This window comes from Rana temporaria, chromosome 4 (assembly GCF_905171775.1).
Source record: "Rana temporaria chromosome 4, aRanTem1.1, whole genome shotgun sequence".
Lineage (NCBI taxonomy): Eukaryota > Metazoa > Chordata > Amphibia > Anura > Ranidae > Rana > Rana temporaria.
The window spans coordinates 113,871,384-113,890,901 of NC_053492.1; the positions used below are offsets into that span (position 1 = coordinate 113,871,384).

The 19,518-nt window shown below is 45.9% G+C and overlaps 1 protein-coding gene across 2 annotated transcripts in view; it reads left to right on the forward strand.

The window, feature by feature from the left end:
- Positions 1-2,919: 2,919 nt before the first annotated feature.
- Positions 2,920-19,518, forward strand: part of PID1 (phosphotyrosine interaction domain containing 1) — a 114,663-nt gene continuing 98,064 nt past the window's right edge. Inside the window, exon 1 of one of the 2 annotated variants that reach the window (XM_040348829.1) lies at positions 2,920-3,075. Coding sequence is in view for 1 of the 2 variants with exons in the window: in XM_040348828.1 (XP_040204762.1) it covers positions 3,046-3,075 (30 nt within the window). In the remaining variant the exon portion in view is untranslated. The remainder of the gene's footprint in view (positions 3,076-19,518) is intronic. The other variant, XM_040348828.1, reaches the window with a different exon arrangement.

The window sequence follows — 19,518 nt, forward strand, 5'->3', positions numbered from 1 at the left end:
AATTTTTTTTTTTATTTTTTTTTTAGGGGTCCGGAGGTCCCCAGGGGCCCGGAGGCCCCCAGGGCCCCGGACGGCAACCCCCCTTTTTTTTATTTATTTTTTGTAAAAAAAAAAAATTTTTATATATTTTTTATTTTTATATATATAATATATAATATATATATATATATATATATATATATATATATATATATATATTTATTATTATTATTATTATTAAAGGGCCCAGGGGTCTCCAGGGCCCCGGACGGCAACCCCCCTTTTTTTTATTTATTTTTTGTAAAAAAATATTTTTTTTATATATTTTTTATATATATATATATATATATATATATATATATATATATATATATATATATTATTATTATTATTAAAGGGCCCAGGGGTCTCCAGGGCCCCCGGATGGCAACCCACCTTTTTTATTTTTTTATAAAAAAAATTACATTTTTTTTTATATATATATATTTTTTATTATTAAAGGGCTCAGAGGTCCCCAGGGCCCCATGTGGCAACCCCCCCTTTTTTTATTTTTTTTATAAATGTTTATTTTTTTATTTTTTAATTTTTTATTAAAAGGCCCAGAGGTTCCCAGGGGCCCAGAGGTCCCCAGGGCCCCCGGGTTTGGCAACCTCCCTTTTTTTATGTATTTTTTATAAATGTTTTTTTTTTTATTATTATTAAAGGGCCCAGAGGTTTATTTTTTCTTTTTATTAAAAGGCCCAGAGGTCCCCAGGGCCCTGGATGGCTACATATATTTATATATATTTGTTTTCTTCTTTATTTCTTCTTTTTTTTGTAAAGGCCCCCCCGCTTCTCAATTTGCGGCAGCCCCCACGCTTCTCAATTTCAGGCGGCAGCACCCCCACCCCCCCCCTAGGTTCTCTGCTTCAGGGGGCCCATGCCTTAAGCTGTGCAAGGGGCCCCAAAATTCCTGATGGCGGCCCTGCGCATACCTCCCAACACGCACGGATTCTGTGGGACTTTCCCGCACAGACAGCTTCTTCCCGCAGTCCCGCAAAAGGGTTAATTTTCCCGCACTGCAAGAGGAGGCAGCACGGAAGCAGGAGGAACCGGAGTGGTGTGTGGAGGACTGTGGCTGCTGAAGGGAAGAAAGCCGACAGTCGGGCTAATGACAGTCTGTGGCCCCGGCTGTTGGCACAGGTAAGAGGCACTCCCCCCCTCACCAACTGCAAAATCCCCCCCCCGCTCAACAACTTTAATGCGCTCCCCCCCGCTCAACAACTTCAATCCCCCCCCCCCCCCGCTCAACAACTTCGATCCCCCCAATTTTCGGCTCCAGGGGGCCCCTTCAACACTCAAGCCCAGGGGCCCCCACCACCCTAAGTCCTGCCCTGCCTGTCCCTCATTTTGGTCTGATCGATATAGTTGTATCTTTCCCAGTAATGCCCCGTACACACGATTGGAAATTTCCGATGGAAAAAGTCAGAGGGACTATTTCCATCGGAAATTCCGACTGTGTGTATGCCCCATCAGATTATTTCCATCGGAAATTCCGATGAATTCCATCAGAGTTTAGATAGAGAACATGTTCTCTTTTACTCCGTCGGAATTCCGATGTGATTTTGGTCGGACAAGGGTCCGACCGTGTTTACGGGGCTTTAGGCTGCATTCCCACGATCACAAGCAGGAACAAGTGTTTACGCTCAGGATTTTGTTGCGTATTGCATAGGACTAGCCCGATCACCTGAATAGGCTGCCCATTGTGCTCCTTCTTGGAATCTTACGTGATTTATAAAGGCGCGGTTTGCTGCGATTGCTGTGCATGCTCGCATTGCATGTCGTGCAGCCCTTGCCATGTGTTTTGGAATCAAAGTGGGCGTTCACTATTCACTCAGCTGTGTGTTAGCAAAGCGTTAGCCTCTCAGCCAATCAGGTTGCTGGGTCTGTTACCAGTCACCTGATTGGCTGAACTGTCAGGTGATGTGATTGGACGCCTGGGAGAGGACGGAAGAAGACGTTGAGGATGTGCAGGAGACCGCCTCTGACCCGCTCCGAGACAGGTAAGTGCTGCGCAGCATCTGATGGGGCACAGTAGCGGCAATTGATGGCACACTGGCAGCATCTGATAGGGCACAGTAGCGGCAATTGATGGGCACACTGGCAGCATCTGATGGGGCACAGTAGTGGCAATTGATGGGCACACTGGCAGCATCTGATGGGGCACAGTAGCAGCAATTGATGGGCACACTGGCAGCATCTGATGGGGCACAGTAGCGGCAATTGATATGCACACTGGCAGCATTTGATGAGGAACACTGGCGACAATTGATGGGCACAGTGTCAGCAATTGATGGGTACAGTGGCTGCGTTTGATAGCAGGGTGGCGGCAATTTATGGGTACAGTGGCTACATTTGATAGCACAGTGGCGGCAGTTTATGGGTGCAGTGGCTGCGTTTGATGGCACAGTGGATGCAATTGATGTTTGTTTTTTTTTCAGTTTGTTTGCACCCCCCCCCAAAAAAAAAAAATTGGAGCAGCAGCCGCCACTGGTGTGAATGATTACACCCCTGTGCAAGATCCCTGAGCAACCTCTGCAATCCTGCTGCTCATGGTAACCATTGTGCTTCTTCCTCTTATGCTCCCACTAGACTAGAAGATGGCTGGATGCAGGGGGAACCATTGTCTTCCCATGCTATGCTAGGTGGGGAGGACCGTGTACACGTCTCTAAGGTTACAGCAGATTGGAACGACCTGCCATCCATCCATCGCTGACGGATTCCTTGACACGCAAGCCACGCCCACCCACGGAGAAGGGGCCGGACATTGAATGCAATGCTCCGCCCATAATCTGGAAGCGCTACAGGCCAGAGAAGAGCAGACAGGGCGGGAAAGAGGAATGCGAGAGTGGAGAAGGGAGGAGTGGGCGTGGCCACCGGGAGAACAGGGGCAGGGTTATCGGTGATAGCGGGGAGGAGCGGTAGGCGGTCTTATCGGGATAACGGGTCGGAGAGGAGCACAGAGGGGAGCTTTGGCCTTGGGGTGCGCATTCCGCGGACGGTGTGAGGAGAGCGAGCAGTGCGGAGATGTGGCAGCCGGCGAGCGAGAGACTGCAGGTGAGGGGCGGGGGAGGGAATTCTGTACACGGCTCCTATATTCTGTACACGGCTCCTATATTCTGTACACGGCTCACTATGTGTTCTAATGAGGGGCGCACACTCCGGGGCCTTCAACACTATGACCGACCGTGAGGAGAGAGTGCAATGGACGGGGCCCCCGGTCTATACAGAACACTGTATATCATTTCTATAGGGCTGCCTAGGTAAGGCCAGCTTGGTATATACACACCTTTATATCTGCTGCTTTACCTGGGCAGCCCTATACAAATGTTGTTTATCTTATTTTATTATATACACCCCCCCCCCCCCCCCCGAAATCCTGTAGCTGCTGACTTTTTTACTATAAGGGCACTTACCTGTCCAGGTATCCAGCGCTGTCCTCACCTGAGCTGACTCTCCGGGTTCATGTGCCGGCATGATTACCGTGGGAAGCTGGCTGTGACAGGTTGCGGCTTCTTCAACTGGCTTTGCGCTGTGCGTGCACAAGCCGCGCTGCGCTTTGCGAATGCCCCTGCAGCCTGTGAAGTGTCCCAGAAGGCTAAGGGCGGATGAACTTCCGATCGGCGTGGTAATCTGATTGGCAAGGGGAAGCAGGTACCTGTCAAAACCAAGTATTTTTTGTGCCCCCCCCCCCACATATATATGTGGGGGGGGCGGCAGTCCTGTAAATTGGGAGGTACCCCCCCCCCCCCCCCCCCCTCCCCATCAAGCACATCCGACCTACAGTTACATAGTAGGTGAGGTTGAAAAAAGACACAAGTCCATCACGTTCGACCTATGTGTGTGATTATGCCCTGGTTCACACTGGGTACGATTTGGAACGATTTGAGATGCGATTTGACATGTCAAATCGCATCTCAAATCGGCGGCAATTGTCGGCAATGGCACTGTCCTAATCAGTGCGACGCTGCATCTGCGATTTCAAAAAGTAGTTCCTGTACTACTTTTTGCGATTTCGGGCCGCGTTTTACATTAAATTGCGGCCGAAATCGCGGTAAAATCGCACATTTTACCGCGATTTTGAATTCGCAGCAGTGTGAACCTAGGCTTCATGTCAGTATTACATTGTATATCCCTGTATGTTGCGGTCGTTCAGGTGCTAATCTAATAGTTTTTTGAAACAATCGATTGACCCCCCCCCCCCCTGCTGAAACCACTGCCTGTGGAAGGAGATTTCACATTGATGAACACCGTTGTTCAAGTGGACTGAGATGTCAACGCTGTTAAGCTCGGTTTTGTGTTCATCAAACTGTCTTTGAATTCTTCGGCCTACATCCCCCTTCTTCCATTGCTCTGTAGTCCTGTTCTGATGCTCATGTGCCTTGGCTGTGGATACGGGTCAGCATGGGCACCCTGACTGGTCTGCAGCTATGCAGTCCCCATACACAAAAAACTGTGATGTTCTGAACTTTCTATCGGAACCAGTGTTAACTTTTTTGGAAAGTTTGAGCTACAGTAGGTTTTCTACTCAATTAGGACTACACAGGCTTTCCTTTGCTCCCCACATGTATCAGTGAGCCTCTGCTGCTCATAACCCTATTGCTGGTTTCCCTTCCTCTGACCACTTTTTGATCGGTCCTGACCACTGCAAACCGAGAACATCTCACAAGAGCTGCAGCTGTGGAGATGCTCTCAACCAGTTTTCCAGGCATTACAATTTGGCCCTTACATTTGCTCAATTTAATTTTTTCAACACATCAACTTCAGGGACAGCATGTTCACTTGCTTCCTAAAAATCCCACCCTGATACATTTCTTGTCAGTAGTCTTGAAAGGAGCAGTGGGTGTACGAGGGGGTTTCAGGGGTGGTGGTCTCGGTTTTGGCGTGATGTGACACTTATAATCTTGAAGTGTTTACATAAATCTGCATGGTCTCGGGGGGGGGGGGGGGGGGGGCAAAGGTGGTGATGCTGGGACCACATAGAACAGTATAGCATAGAGCCACATGCAGGCACAGCTGTACCTATTTTTATTAATTTGATAATACAGTAAAACCTTGGATTGCAAGCATCATTTGTTCCAGAAGCATGCTTGTAATCCAAAGCACTTGTATATCAAAGCAAATTTTCCCATAAGGAATAATGGAAACTCAAATGATTCGTTCCACAACCTTTTATTCATAAGTCCTTCAGTTTATAGTCCATATAAAAAGATTATAGTAATGTGATAAGTTGTGTAACCATAAAATGTCCATCCACAAATGGAAGCCTCCACATGGGGATTAGAAGCAAAATCCAGCAGGAGCTACCGAGTATAAAAGATAAGAGAGGCACCTCTAAGGCCCCTTTCACACTGACACGTTTTTCAGGTGGTTTAGCGCTAAAAATAGTGCCTGAATACCGCCTGAAAAAATACTGTCCTGTAGTCTTCAGTTTGAAAGCCTTCGCTTTCACACTGAAGTGGTACGCTAGCAGGACCGCTCCAAAAGTCCTGCTAGCCGCATCTTTGGAGCAGTGTGTTTACCGCTCCTTCCCATTGAAAGCAATGGCAAACCGCGGTAATACCACCGGCAATGTGCCTCTGCAGAGGCGCAGCACCGGCGGTATTAACCCTTTCGGGCACTAGCGGGTGTTAAAACCGCACTGCTAGCGGCCAAATATCGTGGTAAAAACGACGGTATAGTGGCGCTAAAAATTGTGCCGTTATACTGCCAGCGCATCTCCCGCGCCCAGTGTGAAAGGGGCCTAAGTGTAGTAATATGGTTACATTTAATGAAGGTACAACATTTAGCATCTCACATGGTTGATCATTAAAAGAGGCACATCTAAGTATGCAGGCATCTGGGGGTAAAGATGTCCACATAGACCATTCTCTGCACAGCCGGCTCTCACCGCTATCAGTCTGCAATTGTGACCAGGAAGACTACCCTGCAGTAGAGCGATCTGAAAGCAAAACTTGAACCGCTAGTGGAAGGGGCGACATCAATGGCGGTGAGGAGAATGGTCTATGTGGACAGCTTTACCCCAGATGCCTGCATACTTGAATGTGCCTGTTTTAATCGTCAACCATATTGCTACACTTGGAGGCGCCTCTCTTCTATTTTATACTTGGTTGTTACATTACGCCACATTTATATCAAGTCAAAATGTATTAAAAAAAAAAAAAATTTGCTTGTCTTGCAAAATGCTCTCAAACCAAGGTTTACTATAGTTTTACAGACATGATATTGGAGAAAGGTTACAGAAAAATATAAAGAAAAATCTAATCGTAACATCCAACCAATATAAACATATCAAGATACGTTCTGTTGATGAATAGGATCAGGAGTCAGGATTCCGAACTATATTCACATTTTCTGCTTGGTTTACACTGGTCCACAGAGTAAAATGCAGGGTTAAATTCCTCACTCCTCCAGATATTCCCTCATGTTTCCTTCTTCCTTTTTTATTTATTTTGAGGGGGGGGGGGTTGAGATGTGAGAATGACATGCTGTCCCTAATCCTGATGCTTCCCGGGACATGCACGTCAAATATCCCAGGAGGCTTTAGCTTCTACATGGTACTGGAGGAGCCTGAACCTGTCATTATTGGGTAGTCCTGGAAGAGACAACCAGCTCCTGATGTCAGAAGAAGATGGTGGCATGGGACTGAGCAGGACAATGCTGGATTTACTGGGCAGATGGGTATGTGTAGAATGAAGGGTAAGAAGAAACTTAAAGTGGAAATTCAGTCTTTTTTTTTTTTTTTTTTTTTTACTTTCCATCTATCAAAATCTTCTGCCCTTGTTTTAACTTTGAATAGTAAAACTTTTTAAAAATCCAGGAAGTGACCAGGCAGCCGATTCAGCTGCCCACGGTTAAAATGGTTAAGCTCCCCCCATTTACCTGAGCCCCATTTTGATCCAGTGCTTTGCCCGAGAGCAGTGGCTCACTTCACTCTCTCCTCACTGACCATGGATGCAGCAGTGGGAGCCTTTGGCTTCTGCTGCCTGTGACTTAAACAAGTGTCAGAAAAAGATTTGGACATTAAGTGGTTCAACTTCCTGTATTTACACACAGAAGTTTGCTCTAAGAAGGAAGTTGGTTACAATGTTTCATGTTACAAACTTGGCAGACTGATAAGTAAAAAAGAAAAATATTGCGCTTGTTACAGTGAAAAAAGAAAAGCAGCGATCAAAAAGTGTTATACCACACAAACAGATATGCAAAAAAGGGAAGAGATCGCGCTAAGTAAGTGTAGTATAGTATATTTTTTGATTCCTGAGGTGTTGTTATTAAACATCTTTATTATTGCGGGTATGGCGATTGGCTTAGAGTCAGTGTATATCACTTCCATCCGCTTTTGATTACTTGTGTACTTGTTGGGTACTCGGATGTAGTTGCCCTTACTTGGCGCTGGTTTTGCTCTGACTAAGGTCAGGCTTTCCCTTTGTCAAGATGTCCGACGGACCTTCGAATGCTTCACCACATCGAGGCTACATCCGATGTCTATTGTATTTATGCGGTGATTCAGAGCGCCGCCTGTATCCCGTGACCAAGTCCTATCGCGACGAAACGTTTGGAGGCGGCGTTCTGACGTCACCGCGTATTGTCTACCTGATACAGGCTGTGTATCGAGCGGGCCGGCTCATATTTTTATTCGTTTACCTACTATGCTATGTAAGTGTAATTTTACCTTTACTAATATTAAACTAAGACGGAATTATGCTATGTGAGGTCTCTCTGTTTCTTATACCCCTGGATGACCTATCGAGAGATGCATCTGTAAAGACACAGTTACCAGGATTTCATCGCTGTTGCTGTCTGTTGCTGTCTATGGGATATTATCCATCTATGCCTCTTATGCGCTGTTTGATCTCTCTTAATCTGGAGATCAATTATATTTGGTAAGAGGCTTTTATTTCGTTGGTGGAGGTTCTTTCTGTCCAGCACTTTTCCTTGTGGATTGAGTTCACCACCTGGGAGAATTTATTTACTTGCCTTTGTGGCGGGACTTATTATTCATTTGAACTTTATGTCACTTTTTTTTGTGTATATATCACTTACTTAGCGCGATCTCTTCCCTTTTTTGCAAACTTGGCAGACTGCCCAGATTTTTTTCTTTACACACAAGTTTAGTTACAATGTTTCCTGTTAAAAACTTGGCAAGCTGCCCTGATATTTACTTTTGACAGCCGAGTGAGCAGATAAAGTCTCTCCTCTGGTTATATGAAATAATCTGCATAGGAGATGGGGGGGGGGGTTGAATCAAGAGCACGATTTTAACGATTAATTGTGGAGCTCTAATGGACATGCACAGTTCATGGGCATCTGCAGGCTGGTCTTTCATTTAAAGACTTGGCTCTGGTCTTGGGGAGTTACAGTGATCTTCCTTTTAATTAGTAACTAACTTTTTCTGTGCTTTGTTTATTTATTTAAATGGTACATTGCTTGAAGTAGGGCAATGGTATTTCTGTAGACATAAGGATCTTGAAAGGTGGACACACAGGGATGAAGTTTTATTTTGATGATGCACAAGCTTATCTTCAATTGCAAAAAACGTACATGCTCTTTTACAAGGGCCCAAATTGCCCGAGTCCATGTCCTCCAGATAAAAGCCCAGAACGTATGGAGCCAGAATAGGGTGCAAGACTTGCATAAACAGCCTGTACTGAACCTTCACTAACGCAGGTGTCAAACTCCAAACTGGCCGATGCGGGTATCGGTCGACCTCTAATGTCAATTAACACTAAGGCCACTTTCACACGGGCGGACTGTTCAGGTCCACCTGTCAGTTTTTTAGGCGGACTTGAAAGGATGCTCCATACAGGTCTATGGAGCGATGGATGGCAGCGGTGACATATCCGCTGTAGAGCTGCACGATTAATCGTCAATCGTTATCGCAATCTTTTTCCCGTTGCAATTCTTGGCACAAGGCTTCACGATCTTTGACATGAAAATAATTTGGTGCTTGTAACTGCCCCCACCGTCGCACAGATCACCCCCGACTGTCCCCCTCTGTGCTCCCCGTGTCCTCCTGCATCCACCCTGGCTCTCGTGTCCTCCTCCAGGTCCCTCTGCATCCTTTTCCAGGCTCCTCCTTCGGTCCTACCCTGTCTTCCTTTGGGGCCCCCTGAATTCTTTCCGGCTCCTCCTTTGGTCCCCCTGTGTCCTCCCTGGCTCTACGGATCTTCCACCGGTCTCCCCTTGCCCTGGATCTTTCAGGATGGTGAGTGGAGGAAGGAGCCGGTTAAACTGTGATTTACCGGCTCCTTCCTTTTCCGAATGAACAGAGTCAGTGATCACTGCCTCTGTCCATTCATCATAACTGAAACATTGTAACCTGTGTTTACGATGCTTTCAGTTTATGAATGGAGAGGAGCCTCTGCCTCCTGTTCATTCATTTTCAGCCCAGATGAGGCTGCAGAGAAAGGGACTGGGGAATCTGTGCCACTGTCACATGACATTAAAAAAAAAAGTATCAGTACTTGTACTCTGTCCTAAAGTGGTATTGGTGCAACCCTAAAGTGCCACTCCAGGCTGCTTTTAAATTCAGGGATATGGCTAGGGTTGGTAAGGAAAGTACAAATACTTGCCTCATTGATTGCTCTTCTTTGCTGTCGGATGTTTCCCGGATGTATGTGGAGCTTTGCTGCCCATGCATACAATGTAAAACATGATGATGTCAGAGTTGCGACTGGCTGGGCAGTGAAATGACAGCGGCCAAACGGTCGCATGGAAAGAAGGAAGCTTGCAAGAGTGAGGGGTTATGTAAATAGTTGTACTTTCTTTCCCCCCTATAGCCAAACAAGCATTTAACCAAAGTAGTGTTGGTGGGGACCCTACTGCATAGGTTGATTTAACAGCAGTTTGGAGTGGGGCTTTAAAGGGGGTTAGTTCACCTTTTTAGAAAAAATGAAAAAGGTCAACCCACACAGTATACCCCCCTCCCCCACTGTACTTCACCTGTGCCCATGCAGCTAGCGCAGTTGTCTAGGAATTTAAAACTGCCGCTCTTCTTCCACTTCTTTTTGCAGCGCTTCCAGGACTAATCACAGTGGGGCAGATTCATCAATAGATACGACGGCGGATCTCCTGATCCGCCGTCGTATCTGTGAGACCCGACGGTCGGATCTGTGAGATCCCACCGTCGGAGCTATGCGACTGATTCATAAGAATCAGTTCCGCATAGATCTCCCTTGGATCCGACTGGTGTAAGTGACTTACACCAGTCGAATCTTAGGCTGTAATCTCCCGCCGGCCGCTAGGTGTCGTCGCGATTTTTTACCCGTCGCATATGCAAATGAGGAAAACCGCCGATTCACGTCCGTACGCCCGCCCGTCGCTCGTTTTCTACGTCGTTTGCGTTCGGGTTTTTCCGGCGGATAGCTACCCCTGCTTCTATGAGGGGTAGCTAATGTTAAGTATGGCCGACGTTCCCGCGCTGATTTTTAAATTTTCTACGTCGTTTGCGTACCGCGATCGGGAATACCGATGGCCACAAACGACGTACCCGCCGCAAACAATGATGTCGTAGCGACGTCATTTGGAGCATGCGCACTGGGCTTTTTCGCCCCGGCGCATGCGCAGTTAAATCGGTGCGGGAACGCGCCTGATTTAAATTGTACACTCCCCCTAGCCGCGGAATTTGCATTCCGCCGGGGGGAGTTAGGATCCGACGGTGCAGTTTGCGAGGTAAGTGCTTTATGAATCATGCACTTGCCTCGCTAAATTGCACCGGCGGATCGCAAACCAGGTAGATCTAGCGGATCTAAAGATCCGCAGATCTACATGAATCTGCCCCAGTGAGTCTCTGTGCTTCTGCTGACCAATCATAATTAAATTTGATCCGTCCTGAAAGCACTGCCAAGAGAAGAGCAAGGGTTTCCAAATCCCTGGACCGCTACTCCAACTTCATGGGCAGTGACCACTCGTCACACACAGGTCAGTAAAGTTGAGTCTGGGGGTGGGGTGCGGTTGGAGATGGTGTACGGTGTTAAAAAAATAATAATTTTAAATATATTTTTATTTTATCTCCTGAAAAGGTGAATTTGTGTTTTAACCAATTTTTTGTTTCACAAAGAGTTTATTTGGGTTTTTAAAATTTTAGACAACATTAAAGATGCATAACAATGATACATAGAACAACCTTGTATACAGAGGTGTAACCATGGGGGAAAAAAGGATATTGGAGCTCAATGTGAAAGGGTATATGTTGGGATTATAGCACAAAGTATACTGTAGGAGGACCAGCGATTCCGATGAAGAATCTTCTGGTATAATAGTTTTTATTTGGTTAAACAAAGCCAATTTACAGGCTTGAGGAGAAGAAAGCAACATGATCCCACGCAGGGGAACATACCTCCAAATCACTTGTGAATACAAACAAAACACATTTCCAATGTTTCAAAGCGAGTAGTAGAAGCATCCGACACACGTGTCAGGGGTGGTAATGAGTAAGTGGGCACGGAAGCCCGAGACTTGGTGAGGCAGCAGGGGTGGGATTGTCGACCCACGGTGGAGGAGAGGGGGGCTGAGATAGAGGGATAAGGGAGCAAGCAGTGAAGCAGGATAGAGGAGCATGGGTGAGTACCAAGTAGAACAAGAAAGGAAGGAAAGGGATCCGGGCCTAGGCAGGAGGACATAAGAGATGGTTAACCACTTGCCGCCCGCCAATGACAGATTGACGGCGGCAAAGTGGTTGTAGAATCCTGACCGGACGTCATATGACGTCCTCAGGATTCTGAGCCGCTGCGCGCCCCCGGGGGCGCGCATCGCGGCGATCGTTGTTGCGTGGTGTCAGTCTGACACCCCGCAACACCGATCTCGGTAAAGAGTCTCTCACGGAGACTCTTTACCATGTGATCAGCCATGTCGAATCACGGCTGATCACGATGTAAACAGGAAGAGCCGTTGACGGCTCTTCCTCACTCGCGTCTGACAGACGCGAGTAGAGGAGAGCCGAACGGCTGCTCTCCTGACAGGGGGGGTTCGCGCTGATTGTTTATCAGCGCAGCCCCCCCTCGGATCGCCACATGGACCACCAGGGAAGCCCACCCTGGACCACCAGGGAAGGGCAGATAATAAAAAAAAAGGGCAAAAAAAAAAGGCTGTAAAAAAAAAAAAAAAAGGGCAGATCAAAAAAAAAAAGACTGAAAAAAAAAAAGGCTGTTAAAAAAAAAATGATGCCAATCAGTGCCCACAAATGGGCACTGACTGGCAACATAGGTTAATCAGTGCCGCCCCACAGTGTCCATCAGTGCCACCCAACAGTGCCCATCCATGCCCAGTGCCCACTTATCAGTGCCCATCTGTGCCACCCATAAGTAGCCATCAGTGCCACCCATCAGTGCCGCCTATGTGTGCCCATCAGTGCCGCATACAAGCGCCGCCAATCAGTGCCACCTCATCTGTGCCCGTCAGTACTACCTCATTGATTTCCATCACTGCCATCTCATCGGTGCCCATCAGTGCCGCCATATCAGTGCCCGTAATTGAAAGAGAAAACTTACTTATTTACAAAAAATTTAACAGAAAAAAATAAAAACTTATTTTTTTTTCAAAATTTTCAGTCTTTTTTTAGTTGTTGCGCAAAAAAAAAAAATCGCAGAGGTGATCAAATACCACCAAAAGAAAGCTCTATTTGTGGGGAAAAAAGGACGCCAATTTTGTTTGGGTACAGTGTAGCATGACCGCGCAATTGCCATTCAAAGTGCGACAGTGCTGAAAGCTGAAAATTGGCTTGGGCGGGAAGGTGTATACGTGCCCTGTATGGAAGTGGTTAAGGCAGAAATGGAAAGATGTAGGCTCGGGCTGAAAGAGTGAAGCCTGTGAGTTGCATGGTATATTGATGTGGTCTAGAATCCCCAAACTGGCTGGGGGCTGAGTGGGTCTAGCATAGGACCACCAGGGATTCCACACTTTAAAGTGGAGGTTCCATCAAAAAAAAATTTTGCTTTAAACTGTAGATTACACGTAAAAAATTTACCCACCTTGAAATGCCTGTTGCTATGCGGAACCACAAATCTGCCTTCCTATCCACCTAGGATCTTGACGTCAGCTACCTCGGCTCCTAACAGCGCTAACGCTCCTGGGAAATGTGGAGTCATTCAGCCGTGCACCTCCCCTGTACGAGAATCTCGTTATTGCTAGACAGGAAGTCATCTCGGCGCCATTTCCAAACCTGGCAGAGCAGGAAATGTCTATCCTATACGGTCCCTCCCGGCTTGTTGTTGATCTGTTGCCATCACAACGGCGTACACTACTGCAGCCGACGCTCGTTGCGATGGCAACCCTAGTCATTGACGGCGCGGCTCTGCAGCAGTATTGCGCATTCGCGAGATTGGGGCGGGACGCGTCTTTCGTTCGGGCGCGTCATCGCTGCATCCCAACTAATCCAGGAAACAACTGCTTGTGGGTTTCACATTGCCCACAAGCAAAATGGGAATTCGCAGGAAGGCTGAGGAGAAATAAATATAAGGTATTTATTTAATATAACTCGGCGGGACTTGTAGACGTAGTTAGCGGTAATGTAAAGATTGAAAGAAAGATAAATGAAAGGTCATATTTATAAAAATTCAAAAACGGAATGGAAACCCCGCTTTAAGGAACTTGGCATGAGAGTCATGAGTATACTGGTCCAAATTATTTATCTTTAAAAAGGAGGGGGGAGGGTGTCACCAGTTTGTGACGAAGGAGGTGGAGAGGGGCAAGAAGGAGGTCAGAGAGAAGCAGGGAAATAAAGATGAAAGGCAGGTACTTGTCTTAAGTAGATGAAGAGGGAGAAAGAAAAGGGAGGGTTGGGGAGTAGCCTCGCGTGGGCCTTGGGTCAAAAGGCTGAAGTGCAATCGTGTCATACCAAGAGCACAGATCTATGTATGTTTAGGTGGGCACTGTGGTATATCCAGGGGTCCTTGATTTTACGGAATGTGAGTCTTCGAGTATAGAAGTGGACTTGTCATGAGCCGTAATCCCCATCCCTTTATGCAATTTGTAATGAATCTGTTGCAGGCTGACAGCACTAGGCCACTGCTTTACATTTAGCAGCAACATTGTCTGCCTGCCCTGGGAGCTCCTTCACTTGTAAAAAGATATCACAATTTATGACAGTTGTTGTTCATTACTATGTTGGGTTTCTTTCTTTGTGGACATTCAAACATCTTGTATTACTTTACCAGTTTCCAAAGGAATCTTTGGAACACAATTTTTTTTTGTTGTTATTGATGCAGAAGACCTAAAATGTCGGTCTCTAAGACAAATATTTACATTAAGTTGCCTAAGACTATTGTACATTACCCTAAGCCGGTTCACACTGGGGCGATTTGTGATCCGACTTGAAATCGCCTCAAGTCGTCCCAAGTCGTGCTGTCAAGAAAAACAATGCAAGTGAATGGGAGTGGTGTTAATACACATGACTCAAGGCGATCCGACTTCAAAAGAAGTTCCTGTACGACTTCAATCCGACTTGTAGGCGATTCCTACCCATTGATTTCAATGGAAGTAGCTTTCAAGTCTGATCGCTGTTCATAGTGAGGCGATTTTGCCAGAAGCAGAGAGGAATTTACCCAGAAGCCACCAGGTACTCCCCTGTCCCCAGGCAGCCCCCACCTTCTTGGCACGGATTACTTTCACTTTCTTAGTACGTTGTCTCTGTTTGCAGCATGGCTGTCAGAGTTAGGAAAGAGGCCGTGGATAATGAGTCCCTTATAAGGCTGGTAAAAGAGAGACCATGCCTCTACGACAAGAGGGACCCCTTTTACAAGGACCAAATGAAGAGGGACAATGCCTGGCTGGACATTTCTCGCCTGACCTTTGAGGATTGGGGCATATTGTCTGAGACCGACCGCACTGCCAAAAGTAAGTTTAACCTTTTTATTATATGTCTATTTTCCTTGCCTAGGCATGCTGGTTGTAGTTCCATACATGCCACTTGTTTGCACAGAGAATGGCGGCATGAACTCCCTCTTGAAGACAGAAACAATAGAGCACACCGGCATCAATAGATCCCCTGGCAGGAACAGTATATCCCATGCTGGCAATAGTAGATGCAGACAGGAACCATAGATTCCCCAAAATAGTAGATCCCTAACAGGAACACTACTTCAAATGACAAGAACAACAATAGATCCCTGATCGGAACACTAGTTCACATGATAACAACAATAGATCCTTGACAACACTAGATCCCTGACAGGAACAACAGATCCCCCAACAACAATAGATCCCTGATAGGAACACAAGTTCACATGAGAACAACAATAGATCATTGACAACATTAGCTCAATAGCATGAACAAAAGATCCCCCAACAACAATAGATCCCTGAAAATAACACAAGTTCACATGAGAACAACAATAGATCCTTGACAAAACTAGATCCCTGGCAGGAACAACAGATCCCTCAACAACAATAGATCCCTGATCGGAACACAAGTTCACATGAGAACAACAATAGATCATTGACAAAACTAGATCCCTGGCAGGAACAACAGATCCCCCAACAACAATAGATCCCTGATCGGAACACAAGTTCACATGAGAACAACAATAGATCCTTGACAACACTAGATCCCTGGCAGGAACAACAGATCCCCCAACAACAATAGATCCCTGATCTATTGTAACGCACAGAGAGCATTTTAGACACAGGAAAACAGGGAAGAAGAAATCAAACAGGAAGAAGAATGATGTCAGAAGAGCTTAGTAGCTCTGATTGGCCATTTCTGACATTCCCTGTCCTGGAGGCGATTTATAAATCGCCCCAGATCGCCTCAGGTCGCCCTGTGGTTCACATTCAAGTCGTGTCGGAATCGCCTCTGGAAGTCGCGCTGGAAGTCGGATCGCCCCAGTGTGAACCGGCTCTAACCGTTTTATATATGGAATTGTTAAAACTCAATAGACGCTGATAAGATTATTGGCAGTAAAAAGTGGTTCCAGGCAACATGTGAAATCAATCTTTGCACTACAAAAGCTATCCAAGAAACATTGCAAATGTGTGTTTATTTTAGAATTCTACTTTCAAAGTATCAAAAATAATGGCGTATATCACGTTTGTAATGGTTGACTAGTGTTTGAAAATACGGTAAGCCTGTGCTTATGGGTTTATGTTGCATCAGAAAAGTGCCTTTACATTTGGGCAACTGTTCAAGCCAAGGCCCAAGACCCCTTCTGGCTGATAACGGATGAATTGCAGAGGAAATGTAATTTCTTAAAGCAGACTTGGTGTCTGTTATTTCTCCTACTTCTGTTAAGTATATGCTTGCCAGGCAGTGTGTTGAGGCCCAGTTACACTTTTCCGTCCTTTTGCATTGTGTTCCTGCACATAGATTTTAAGTTATAAAAAGCACATGGAGCGTTTTTTACAATGTACGGTAGCGGCATCACAGTGAATTAATACATGCAAAGTTGTGCACTACGGGTGTTCTTGGGCTCTAATTGAAACACTTAAAGATTCACTAAAGGATTTTTTTTTTTTTAGCTAAATAGCTTACTTTACCTTACTGCAGTACTGGTTTTATGTCCTTATTGATCGTTTTTGCTGTAATTCTGCTGTGATCTCCACACTTCCTGGTTGCCTGTTTCCTTATAACCACAGTACTGGGAGCTTTTCACGGTGGTCTAAGCTGTCATTACTGTGTGTCTAAAACTTAACAGAACCAATCAGATTCATTTTAAAAACAAAACACTGCCCTGGATTTGTTTGTTTTTGTTCTGTGTGTCTCTCTAGTTCACAGGAACATGAAACCAGTTTAAAAGTGACACTAACCTGCAGGCACATTATATGATTGATTTTTATCTATTTGTAATCATTTTTAAAATGAATCGGTTAACCTTTATGTCTCTTTACCCTGTAAACAGTCATTTTAGCCTCAATCTAATGTTAAAAATAGATTTTTTGTGTGAACCTCCACTTTAAGTGGTTAAGGTATTACCTCTCACTTGGAGTGTAGTACCCCTCTGCACGATTCATTTGTCTGCTTTTTTTTTTCTTTTCTTCAGGGGAATGGAGCAATCTTGTGCAGGCATTAGCCAACAATTAACCTTGTTCTTGGTTGTATACATATGGTACACTCAACCAGGGCTGTGGAGTCGGTAGATAAATGTTCCGACTCCTCAGTTTTTTGTACCTCCGACTCCTCTGTATTAATATGCAAATGTTTAAGTATTGCCGCTCCTAATTGTGCGTTGCGTGCCATATAGTGAAGCGCATGAAAAGCATGCTTCTTCACGGTCACTTAACGTGTTCGTTTTGTGGTTACGTGAGGCACTGCATGGTCTTTATTCTTACAGTAGAGAAGTCATTAATTATAACTTTTTGTGAATTGGGACATTTAAACTTGCTTTTTTAATTCCAATCTAAATTTAGTAGGAGTCGGTGCATTGTTTTCCGACTCCAGGTACCCAAGATCTCCTCCGACTCCACAGCACTGCACGGCCACTTTTTTGTTTTGGTACACCTTGCTATTACTGGGCTGTACCCCCCCCCCCGCCTTCAGAACTGACTTAGGGCCAGATTCACAGAGGAGATACGACGGCGTATCTCCTGATACACCGGTGTATCTCCTGTCGTATCTATGCAGCTGATTCATAGAATAAGTTCCGCATAGATAGCCCTAAGATCCGACAGGTGTAATTGACTTACACCGTCGGATTCTTAGGATGCAATACTTCGGCCGCCGCTGGGGGGAGTTTGTGTCGTATTCCAGCGTCTGGTATGCAAATTAGCATGGTGTAAAATTACTCCACCATGTTAAAGTATGCCCGTCGTTCTCGCGTCGCTTTTAATTTTTTTTTTTTTCGGCGTAAGTACGTTACGCACATCGCGATTCACAAACACGTCGGGCCGCTGTAAGTTCGTGCAAAGCACGTCGGGAAAATTGCGAACTGAGCATGCGCAGAACGTCCGGCGCGTGAGCGCGCCTAATTTAAATGGTACCCGCCCCATTTGAATTGGGCGGGCTTGCGCCGGGCGACTTTACGTTAAACCGCCGCAAGTTTCCAGGTAAGTGCTTTGAGGATCAGGCACTTACACTGAAAACTTGCGGCGGTGTAACGTAAACGGGTTACGTTACACGGCCGCAAATTTTCGTGGATCTGGCCCTTAATTCTTTGTGGCATAGATTCAACAAGGTGTTGGAGACATTCCTCAGAGATTTATTTCCATATTGACATGATCACATCATGCATTTTCCTGCAGATTTGCTGGCTGCACATGATTTCAATCTCCTGTTCTACCAAATCCCAAAGATGCTCTAATTGCATGAGATCTGGTGACTGTGAGGGCCACTGGGGTACAGAGAACTAATTGTCATGTTCAAGAAACCTGTGGTGAGATGATATGAGATTTGTGACATGGTGCATTATCCTTCAGAAGATGGGTACACTGTAGTCATAAAGTGATGGACATGGTCAGCAACAATACTCAGGTAGGCCGTGGTGTTTAAAACAATGCTCGGTTGTAACTAAGGAGCCCAAAGTGTGCCAAGAAAATATCCTTCACACCATTACACCACCACCACCAGCCTGAACCGTTGATACAAGGCAGGATGGATCCATGCTTTCATGTTTACACCAAATTCTCACCATCAGAATATCACAGCTGAAATTGAGACTCGTCAGACCAGGCAATGTTTTTCCAATTTTTTTATTGTCCCATTTTCATTGAGCCTGTGCAAATTGAAGCCTCATTTTCCTGTTAGCTGACAGGACTGGCACCCGGTGTGGTCTTCTGCTGCTGTAGCCCATCTGCTTCAAGGTTGGATGTGTTGTGCATTCAGTGATGGTATTCTGTATACCTTGGTTATTTGAGTTATTGTCTTTCTATCATCTTGAACCAGTCTGCCTATTCCCCTCGTACATCAACAAGGCATTTCCTTCCACGCAACTGCCGCTCACTGGATATTTTATTTTTTGGCCCATTCTTTGTAAATCTTTATAGATGGCTGTGTGAAAACCCCAGTAGATCTGAAGTGTGTGTTTGTTTTTTTTTTTTTTTTTTTTAATATATATTTATACTCGGACCAACCCGTCAAGCACCAATGACCACGTTTACAGTCACTTAAAGCGACGTTCCACATTTGGCACTTTTTCAGGGGGAAGCAGATACCTATCAAATCCAGGTATCTGCTCCCACATCCGGGCATAGATCGCCGCACTTTGGAACGGGACGGCTTTGAGTGAGGACATTGCGGGCTCTCTGAGCAGGTAAGTCTCCTTTTATATTAAGTCAGCAGCTGTAGTGTTGGTAGCTGCCGACTTTTAACTGCTTGACGACCAGCTGCCACAGTTTTACGGCGGCAGGTCGGCTCTGCTGTGCGAGATCACGTAGATCTATGTCATCTCTCCCAGCAGCCAATGGGGGTCGCCTCCCGCTCGCTCCTGACTCCCGCGCGCTCCCGGCGGTCGCGTTCACCGCCGGACAGCCGCGATCGCTCGTTACAGAACCCAGGGAACATACTTAACCCCTTCCCCGCCCCCTAGTGTTAACCCCTTCCCTGCCAGTGGCATTTTTATAGTAATCAATGCA